Here is a 12123-nt window from a genome sequence, read left to right on the forward strand (position 1 = left end):
ACATTTCTGCCAGACGTTAAACAACAAAATCCATTGATCTTCATTAGTTTTCGGTTTGTATGCCACCGTTATGCCTTTCAAAAGCACGGCAATAATGGCAATCCTTTGGTAGACGAATTTGTATGCACATTGCATAGACGAATGGCAAATAGATTTATAATACTTTATTTTTTCCACTGGTATGATACCACTTCAAATGAATGATTATCTTACATTCATTTAGTTTTTGGCCTGGAACGTTCAATCCACCATTTTTTTCTGAAAATGTCATGTACCAAGTCAGGTAAAGGGCAGTTGTTATCTTGTAGTTCTTTTCTGTGTGTTGCATTGTCTTTGTTTTTCACTTCAGTGTTTCTGTTCCTTCGTTGTTTTCTTCTTATATTTGATGTGTTTCCCTCGGTTTTAGTAACACGGACTTGTTTTTGTCCCAAACGAACAGTTGAATACTACTGTTGCCTTTATTGATAAGGTAAAATCGAGAGATATATTTAAGAAGGCCGGAAAAAGTTTGCATTCCATGTTAAAAAGGTGTTTTTTTTGGCAATAACTAACATTATAGTAATAGTTTTCGTTGTATAGTATATATTTTTTGGTTAACAATATCACAAAATTTCGAAACATCTTATTATCCATTGGTGTTTTAATTTACAAAATCTGTCAGTGATGCCTTACAATTTCAGAGTTAGGTAATGCGTGTTTGCTAAACACTGAACAAAACAAGTATAAATATTCTGGATAAAGATATTATCAAAGGACATGCCATTTATAGATTAGTTTTCTGGTAATCCTACGAACAGTAGCACACATAATTATTTGTACAGCAGAGTGATATTTAAAGGTTTCATAACGATTGAAAATGGTATACCGCTTGATATACACTCGAGTTGTTATCTAAATTTGTTTAAAATGGTAACCAAGCATAAAATAAGTTTATTATCAGTATGAAAAAGTCAATGATTTATTGACAACACCATCATGACCATGACAGAAAACCAAAACGTAAAATAAACCCAAATAAACAACAGTATAAAACACCACATACACAATTGAAGACTGAAGAACACGACCGTCATATAAAAAAGACTAAGATGATATATGTTGCTCTAGTAAGTGAATAAAACAATGAAAATTACATAAAAAAATCAATTCCAAGTGAACTTGTTGCAAGGTATGCGAAAAGAACAAGGATATACATTGTTTATAATATGATAATTTGTTTATATTAGCATAAATGAACATTTTAGTAAAAAATACTTTATAATAGCTTTTTATCTGTTGAAATTGATGGACGCTTTGACATTTAACATTTAATAGGATTCATTGTGTTAATTAAGATGTATGCGTAATGCAAAACAAACTAGGAAACTTAAGAATACAAGAGAAATTCTCGCGAGATAAGGAAATTGTACAAATATAACGGATATAGCATGAACCGGAAAAGGAATAAATAGCTTGAAACAAATCATACTACAGCATTATTGTGGATAATTCTTTCTTAATTTGAACGTAAGTTTAAATTATATTGTCAAAACAATTGAGTTTCTTTTTTATAAGAATTTATAATATATGTTATGGTAAATCTTTGTGTTTTGATTTATAAGATCTTATTTCAAATCAAATTCTACGTTTTGAAGGAAGAAGATTTAAGGAACCCATATTTACAATTTTTAACCATGTTTATATTGTTCGGAATATTCTTGTATGTCCAACATTATACTATATAACGATGCATAGATGTATGAAACTTCATTTTATTCCACTGGGATAACACCACGTCAGATAAATGGTTATCCCAGACACGTTAAGTTTGGGGCATCAAACGTTTGTGATAAAGTGAAATCGTGAGTTGAAATTCTAGAAAACAAGAAAAATGGTGCGTTTTCAATTGTTTGCATTCACTGTTTATTGTTTCTGGGTTTTTTCCTGTTTTAACAAACATTAACATATTGATTTTTGTTTGTATATGTTCCGGACCATATGAGTATTTGGACCATACGCGTATGGTCATGACCATATAGGTATATACTCATATGGTCCGACCATACGCGTATGGTCCGACCATACGCGTATGGTCCGACCGTACGCGTATGGTCGGGGTAATTAACACTCTGTTACAGTTTACTTTTTATACTTCTAAACTATTTATATGGTATGACTGTTAATCAAAAAGACGCTATCATATAGGAAATTTTATTATTATATTATAATAAAAAGATAAGCTAAATAAAATTAGAAGTTTCATCTAGTTAATTTTTTACCAGTCTTACTTTACTATAATAAATTGTATACTTATGGTCATTATCGATGGTCAATACCGATTTGTTATCACGAGTGAATGGCAATATTTCGACTTAAAAAAATGAACTGAACAACATTACACAATTAAGAAGTTATTGGAAAGTAACATAGTTTATTTGAATGGTTTGTGAATATGATGTGTTGCAGTCATGTCATTTTTTTGTATTTAATTGAAACTTTGATAAAATTATTTAAAAAAAAATATACCTATATGGTCAAAATACTCATATGGTCCGGCCCGTTAATGACCAAACGAGTATTATACTCATATGGTCCGACCATACGCGTACGGTCGGACCATACGCATATGGTCATGACCATACGTGTATGGTCCAAATATTCATATGGTCCGGAACATATATAATATCACAGATGTAGCAGAACTTCAATTAATATTGTATCTTTTGGTATCGTAATTTATAAAATAGTCAGTGATGACTGACAATTTCATTCGTAGGTAACTTGCTATAATTGCACACTGAACCTATTTGGTACAATCGCTCTTGATAAAGACATTACAAAAGTGTATACCCTTGATAAATAATTTTAGCTATTCTACGAACAGTAGCACACATAACTTTCATTTGTAAAGCAGAGTGATATTTAAAGGTTTCGTACCGATTTAAAAATGACATGCTGTATGATATTAACTCCAGTTATATAAAATCGTAATAATGGTAACCGAGCATTCAACGAGTTTATAATCAGTATGGACAAGTCAATGATTTATTACCAACACCATCAAAACCATGACAGAAAACGAAAACGTAAATCAAACAAAAATAAACAACAGTATAAAACACCCCATAACCAAATGAAGACTGAGGAACACGACCCTCATCAAAAAGAAAGGGGATAACTGTTGCTCTAGTAAGTGAATAAAACAATAAAAATTACATAAAAAAATAATCAAAAATTTCAAATTAACTTGTTGCAAGGTATGCGAAAAGAACAAGGATATTCATTGTTTATAATATGATAATTTGTTTATATTAGCATAAATGAACATTTAGTAAAAAATACTTTATAATTGCTTTTTATATGATTAAATTGATGGACAATTTTAACATTTAACATATCATAGGATTCATTGTTTTAATCTAAATGTATGCGTAATGCAAAACAAACTAGGAAATCAAAAATAAGAATAAAAAAGAAATTCTCGCGATATAAGGAAATTGTACAAGAATAACGGATACAGCATGACCCGGAAAAAGAATAAATAACTTGAAAGAAATCATACTACAGCATTATCGTGGATAATTCATTCTTAATTTGAATGTAAGTTTTTGTATCATATAATCATAATAACTTAATAGACATTTTTTTATTAGAACATATAAAATATTGTATGTAAAATATACAAATACGTTCATAAAACTGGGAGGAGGGGGGAGATGAACGAAAACTACGTTTAAAGTTGTTAAGATTTCTTTTTATGAAATTTGAACATAAGCAAGCTAATGTTGGTGTCTAATAGAAGGACGGCGATTCATTGTAAACAAATTGTTTGATGTGAATTTAAAGTAATCTGATAACGAATAAGATTGAACGGTGAAGTAATGTCTGTTTTCCCGTTATCTAATATAAGTAATTTAAAAGTAATTATCAAACATTTGGCTAGTAAGTAACTGCAAATAATCCTTTGCATATTTATCATCATTGTCATTTTGTTCAATTTCTTTTGTTACCTTTTCTGAAATCGTACTCGGACTTCTTTTAAACAGATTTTTACTTACCGTTTGGCTATGTGTTTGGTAATTATACATTGGCAAGAGGTGAAGAAGGGGGTTGAGATCTAAAAAAATATGTATAAGAAGATTCGGTATTAGTTCCAATGACACAACTCTCTATCTAAGCCACAAATTGAACCATTATAATTCAAAGTACGGCCGTCAACATGGAGCCGTGTTAAAAGTTTAACCCGCCGCAATTTGTTTGAGCTTGTCCCAAGTCAGTAGCCTCTGACATTTGTTAGTCATGTATGTTTTTCTATTTATTTTAGTTCATATATATATGTTTTGGAGTTTAGTGTGTCGTCCATTTTCGATGAACTAGTACACATATTTTGTTAAGGGTACAACTAAAGTTCGCCTCCGTGTGCGAAGACCCATGGTGTCCTGTGGCTGTTTTTGTTCTTGAGTTAGGTTGTCTCTTTGATCATCCACCTTTTCCATTGCCTTTTTTTAAATGTCTGTCCTTTGAAAGACGCAATGGCCAGAAAACTACAGAAAGATGCACACAGAATATTTATTACTAAAAAAAACCCGAAACATACCAAAGAGGTACTCTAAGCTAATACAGTTTCACACATATCACAAGTCATAATTAACTATATTCAATTAGTAATCTATTTTCAAAAGTGAATTTAAGTTTTAAAAATGTTTTCTTGTTTTACAAGATTTATTCTATTTATAAATTGGAAATATAAAAGAAACTTGATATTATTTCAGCAGAGGGATAATTTTACATATACAACTGTGATCAGATTCTGTAATAATGAACATCTTTAGCTGCCTAGTAGTGATCATGGCAACAGTTCATAACATGTGTGCCTCAGTTTGGTAAGTAACATATTGCATAAACGCCAAAGTAAGTAAACACGTAGTATGACATTTGATCAGCCTGATTACCTAAGGGAAGAAGAATATTTTGACGAACATTTATTAAGTTGTATGTAATAAGAATACGCAATTAGGTCTAATAGAAGGTATATCTTTCAATCAGACACCTCGAAATTCAAAATTCTATAATCCCTGAACAATAATCCATTAGGGTTTCCTATACAAGTACTAGTACGACTTTTATTAATGTTAAATGTCTGTACATTTTTTCCTATATCAGTTCAAATTTCTAGGTTCACACCTTTTTTACTGAAGCTAGCTATTGACTTTATTCTCTCATCATCCATATGCGTGATGATTTCGCCAGAATCGTTCATCAAAAATCATTTAAGTACATATAAAACTACACATTGAAATAAATGAATATGTCAGAAAAAAATTTCAGAACTCCATGAAAAGTTCAAGTCGATAATAGAATACACAAAAAAAATCTAATGCTTTATATATATATGTATGTACTTTATTCTGATAAACTGCTAAAATACAAAGGTACACAAAAGAACATACACATTATAAAATATTACAAAGTAACATGTATAGAGGAAATAAACAATACAGTAGAGATACATTAAAATGTTAACAGTATCAATCAACGGAATGACAAGTACCTATAATGATAATAACTTTTTTAAAGGTTAAAACATTTCAAATAAAAGTAATATGGTACAGTTGATAAAACTACAAACATTAACTTTTTATGTGTGCTTATCCAGTTGATAAAACCTTATAAAACATTGTCTCACCACAATTGAAATATGGATTAATATTCAACTGGACAACATATGCATGGAACAGATTGTTTAAAATCCCATATACTACATTGGGGACTCTCTTTTTATAAAACATACCAATACTATTTTCATTAAACTGTAGCATAGGATTTTGACATATCAGGATATTGTGGCTTTTTTTAGCGGTTACTGCACATAGGTAAAAGTCAAATGAAGTATTAGCCGAGTAATTCAGTTAGTATTGATGATGGGGGGAATGTAAATTTAGAAACAGAGAAGTTATGTACATACTCATTTGTTGTACTAATTCTATAAAATGCTTCTATTTCCAATCAGAAACTGCAGATTATAAACATGCCTGTATAATATTTGGCAGAGACATTTGTTTACTTTTAAGTTGTCGGCGGCTCATTTTTATGGTCTGAGGGTTACTGATGACTGCTAAGTTATTTCTTAATTTGTTTTTTCGTTTTTAAACTTTTTGTGACTGAATATCATTTTCTATTTTAGTAATTCTGCTAACAAGGAAAAGGTCGGACGTATCGTGTTTGGTGAGGCGAGTGGGGAACCAGCAGACACACAACTTGCAGTTGCATTTACAATTATAAACAGAATGAACCACATGAGTTACCCTAATACACTAAATGGGGTAGTGTATCAAACACATACGTCAGGTGGGAGGACGCGTCATCTTTATAAAACACTAGACAACCCTGATCATGACAAAAGATGGGAAGCTGCTAAACCTGACAAAGCAGAAGAACATCTTGCGTATGAAGCTGCAATTACTGCAGCTGGGCATGCGCTCTGTGATACTGGTTCTGATCCCATGAGATGCGGACCGATCACTTTCTGTGCACTTAATCCCTGTTCATCTACAAGTAGTAACAGGTATTGGTGTGTGTCCGAAAAAAGCAAGATTGGAAATCATTGGTTTGCATGCTTCGAAAAACATTTTGGACAATGTTGAATTATGGAAGTTTAAGACTTTTAATCCTGATGTTTTTAATTTAATTCTATATCCAATTTGTATAAACTGTTTGACGTGAGGATACCCAAATTGCATGTATTTTGACGGTTTTATCACCTACGTTTATTTATGATCCAGACAAAAAATTCTAGACTATTCTTTGGAGTTTTTTTTATCATATGCGTCCTTATATACTGTATAGTTCCACAACTTTTTGAATCCTTATTGAATCATAGAAAAATGGGTTTGAAACAACCAACAAACAAGCCATGATTATGGAATGCAGATTACCCACATCATCATAAAATCCATGCTCAAATTCACGTCCTTGAAAATTGCAAAACATATTTTTTTGTTTTATTTCCTCCAGGAGTTGGATTAATTTGAAATAAGTCAATGCTTTCTATTGATTTTTTAAAAAAGAATTATGATTGTAACACATTCTATTTTTTTATTTTTAAATGACGACTTTTTTGGACGACGCATCATGACGTTTCCATAGATTTCCTTTGTCAGTGAATATTTACTTCATCTTCTAATATTTACTGTGCGAATTTTGTGCATATCTTCATATACATCGCTATTTTGAAAGACGTGCATAATTTCAAATCATAAATCATAAAAATGCAACTTGTTAAGTCTCCTTTGCTCTTTTGCTAAAAAGGTGCAATTAAGGTACTCGGTGTAATATGGTTACTTTGACGCAAGCATCGTAAAATTGTGAAATCCACAGTTATATCTATTTTAAATTATCATTCTGTATATGCTCATAACTTCATATGCATATATCAGATACATTTTCTCGTATTTGCGTTTGTTTATAATAAATTCTTACAATAAAAAAAACTTACCTCTTATTATATTTTAATGGTTTAAGATTTTTTTGTGCTCTACAATTTGGTTTTCATACGATTAGGATGGTTCTAGGTTATGTTATTGGAAATGGAATAAAAAAAAAAAAGGCATTGATCGTCATCCGGATGAATGAGCTTGTCCAAAATTGTAACCTAAATGAAACACTGCATAAGTCTGATTTTGACATAAAACAAATACTTCGACAGTTTTCAATTGGCTAAACATTCAGTATAGACATTTATACTTTTACAACAAATCTTTCTGTATCTGCATTGCATTCGACCCTAAGCGCACCTAGCGCAAAATGACATATCCCTGGGGAATGATCTTTCAGTTAATACCATAAAATCTTTACAGGTGTCACCAACAAAAACCAAACATCACAAACAGTCTACAAATAAATATCAATAAAATTGACACACATCCAGATTCACCGTCATGAAATGTTGTCGTTGAAGCGAATATATTTAACATGGCAATAAGGTTCGTAGGTTTGGCTAGCCATACACCGGGTTCAATCAAAATTCCTTTCTTGAAATATCCTTTACCATGTCAGGAATATGGCAGTTGGTATCTCATAGTTCGTTTCTATGTATGTTGCATTGTCGGTTGTATTTGTTTCACTTAAGTGTTTCATTGTTTTCCTCTTATGGTTGATGTATTTTCCTCGGTTTAAGCTTGTTACTAGATTGTTTTCTCTCAATCGATTCATGACTTTTAAATAGCGGTATATTACAGTTGCCTGTATTGGAACAAGAACAAAATATGAAGATGTCAAACCTGTTTATGAACGTATGAATACAATGATCCCCGTCGCCTTTAAATCATGTTTCGTTTAACACAAGTAACATAAACAGACTATATTATAAAATGCTAAAAGAAAATTGTGTGAGCTTTAGATATTGACATTTTGACAAACTTTCCGTTTTGATTTTTCCTCGGTGTTCGGTATTTTTTTTTTAACTTTTATATGCAATATTGACCAAATCATAATTTGGTTTGTTTAAATTCCTTGAAAAGCAGTATAATATTAAAAATATATAAAAGAAGAATGATTAGAAACGGATATTGTGCCAAAGAGATCAAAAAACAGTTTATACTATATCTGTGAAACAGACGCGGAACTTAACCTCAAACACATAAATGAAGTAACATTTCTATATAACACAGTGACAATGCAAGTAACAAAACTTCCAATTGCTGTAACAAATATTTTGTGCCTCTAAACATTGCCATACTATCATAAGATTTGAAAACTAACATTTTTTTTATATAAATCATACTATGAACAAATTATCAAAAACAAAAAACGAACAAAACAGATTTATATCACAACTAAGAGTAAAACAAACATTTACTAATGTTAAAATTTATCTTAATTTGGATCATAGAATAATTATTAACAACATATATTGAATGACATTGAAGGGAAATATGTACCGATCATATTTATTAAATTATTAAAGAAATCACATATACAGCTTTGCTACGACTAGGGCATCGCCTTGGCTACTAATGTCAACACTGGGGAGGTTGATTTGAGTGATCTTTTGATAAAGTCATTTAATGACGGACTTTCCGTATTGATATAAGTTACGTTATTGTTTTATAATACTTCAAAGGCAGTTGGGCCTCCGCGGCCAAGTGGTATATGGGGTTGCATTTCTGTACCACTAATATGTCAGCACTGAGGGTCGGGTGTTCATTTATCAGTAAAAATTTCAAAAAAAGTGCAATAGTGTTGAAAGGGCCTTGAAACTCCAATAAATCATTCAAAACAATGCAGTGTTAAAATACGATTATTGCTGGTCATTCTGTAAACATTTGAACAATTTCGTCTTGCATAAAAGCATAAACTATTGGAATATCTAGAGAAAAAAAATATTATCAAATATTATCCTTGAAGACACTTTACCAAGAATCCCTAAACACATTATGAATTTTAGTCGATGTCGGTTATAAACTTATTCATATATAAAAATAAATTGATTCATGCCAGGGGGGAATAACTCAAATTGAAGTATGGCCATAGTGTCATATATATCATATATCGGTAGAATTGAAATAAAGGTGGTTCATAATTTGCAAAATTAGTGTTCATAAAAAGTGGGAAACAGTAGTACTTGGGTTTATTATTTAAAGACATAGTTTGAGTTGGCAGTATTTGGTACAACATTTTTCAATGTTTGTTTTTAAGAAAAGTATTTATTTACTATTTTTTTAAAAACGATACGAGCGTTTAACCTACTACTATATAATCCTGGTATATCTTTTAAAAACTTTTTATTTAATTAATTGAAACATATTTAACAGAGATCTGAATATATCCATTGTAATGCAGTTTTGAACAGTTGTTGCAAAACACCTGCATGCCTCCTCTTGTATATTTGCATTACAAAATCGAATTCCATTTTCAGAGCTTAACTTATAATAATGAAATCAATCATCTTAGGTTGATTGAAATACTCTTTCTAAATGTATACCAAGAATATGTATCATGCCAGTCCAGCAGTATCGAAAATATTATACACTGAGAGAAAAAAAAGATTTAATTAATAGACCATTAAAGTGTCACCATCTTTAGAAGTGCACTTTATTTTTTCTGGAGCGAAAAAACCAGGTGCAACAGAGCATGCAGCGTATAATTCCGCTATAACACAAGCAGGGCATGCGCTTTGTGGAACAAAGTTTGATCCTATGAGTTGCGGTCCGGTCAATTTCTGCGCCACGAATCCTTTTTCCGCTACTAACAGCAATAAGTATTGGTGTGTGACCGAGAAAAAACAGATCGGATCTCATTGGTTTACTTGCATCAAGAAAAAAACAGGAACTTGCTGAACTTTTACTTTTAAAACTGTCTTATATTGAGTCTTCAATGTGAGAAAGATAAAAAAAAAAAAAAAAAAAGAAAGACTGAATATGATCTCATGTAAAGTCATACATTTACCCTTAAATCTTTATCAAGATGATCACTTATAACTTTCTCTGTAAATCATATATCAACATTTGTTTAATAAAATTGTTTATACTGCGTTTGTGTTTGAAAAGTACTCTTTTTGCTATCCTTTTGTCATTTAGAGACATCTGGATCGACTTGCTCCATAACTTTTACTGCCATACATTATCCGACTTATCTCAAGTAGATATATTACATTTTGACTGGTTAAATTCTAACAGTTTTTATGACTGCTCTAACCATTCCTTGGACAAACGTTAAGTTTACATTAAAAGCAAATTTGATTTTTAGTCAAATAAGTATTTTAATGTTTTCTCAAAATGTTACGTTTTGCAATTATAAAAAAGAAGGTGTTGTGTGACTGCCAATAAGACAACTCTTCACAAGAGACAAAATAATATAACAATAAACTATTGGTCTCCATACGATCTTCACGAATGAACTAAGCCTTCACCGCTTAGTCAGCTATAAAAGTTCAAAAATGATAAATGTAATCAATTCAAACGGGAAACTTACGGCCTAATTTATGTACAAATAATGAACAAAAACAACAGCAACAAGCGACAACCATTGAAATACAGGCTCCTGACCTGGGACAAGCAAATACATACATAATTTGGCGAGATTAAACATGTTTACATGATCCCAACCCTCCTCAACCTGTTTATTTGTACAATGTGTTTTAGTATTTTTCTTGTTCTTCGAGTATATTTGAATAACCAAGCCCTTCAACTCGGATTTCTACAGTTTCTTGCATTGTGCTATTCAAAGATGAGAAAATAATGCGCTCCAAAAATGTCTAAATTCTTAATTTTAGACCCATTGTACAAAACCTGGTATCTTTGACGACTATATTTATAATCTTTGGCTCTCTGCAGGTGTGTGTTTCTAAGAGGGTATATCTAGCTCAGTAATCAGTACTTCTGTGTTGACATGAATCTTTAATGATATGTTCATTTAACGTATTAACTAATTTAACAACCCATTCATTGCTTACTTATTGTTTGTATTATAAGTCAATTCATAAAGGATTGCAATATTTAAAGTCTTGTGACTGAATGACTAGGTTCACATCAACTCTGATGTAGAATCGTGTGTTTAAACAAGTTTTTATATACGGTTATGACAATACCACAAATGAATAAGTATTTATCAATCACAGTGTTTCCAATGTTAAGATATAAACATTCCTAGGTTTTCTGCGAAAATAACTTCGGACGCACGAAATGTACAAAGTTAGATTTGTTTTCATTTTCAAGCATTACTCACCAATCTGAACACAGGAAATTATTAACTATTTTGCAGGTCTGAAATTAAATCAGTTGACCTGATAAACTTTATCTAGTTATATTAAGAATTTGTATTGCAGACAGGTAAAACAAGAATACATGACATAAACTGTTAAAGGTCATATCAATATATCTTGTTAAAAGTTTGAAAACGTTGAAATAACATACATGTTGCAAAAAGGTGTGGACATTGTTAACCTATCCTTATCGCTAATATTACAAAAGAAGTGATATCATCAATGAAGACTTATAACACATGAAATTTAGAATGGAAGTGGGGAATATGTCAAAGAGACAACAACCTGACCAAAGAGCAGAAAGTCGCAGTCCAACAATTGGTCTTCAACGACAAAATCTCGCACAAAAAGGTGAACCTCAAATGGCCCCTAAATATGTGTAC

At 31.1% G+C, this 12123-nt stretch overlaps 1 protein-coding gene across 1 annotated transcript; it reads left to right on the forward strand.

The window, feature by feature from the left end:
• Nucleotides 1-1284: 1284 nt before the first annotated feature.
• Nucleotides 1285-7462, forward strand: LOC134686233 (uncharacterized). Its single transcript, XM_063545911.1, has 3 exons — nt 1285-1506; nt 4752-4862; nt 6164-7462. The coding sequence occupies exons 2-3, from the start codon at nt 4798-4800 to the stop codon at nt 6621-6623; spliced, it is 525 nt and encodes a 174-aa protein (XP_063401981.1). The 5' UTR covers nt 1285-1506; nt 4752-4797; the 3' UTR covers nt 6624-7462.
• Nucleotides 7463-12123: the final 4661 nt, after the last annotated feature.

The sequence above is a fragment of the Mytilus trossulus genome, chromosome 10 (assembly GCF_036588685.1).
Source record: "Mytilus trossulus isolate FHL-02 chromosome 10, PNRI_Mtr1.1.1.hap1, whole genome shotgun sequence".
NCBI lineage: Eukaryota > Metazoa > Mollusca > Bivalvia > Mytilida > Mytilidae > Mytilus > Mytilus trossulus.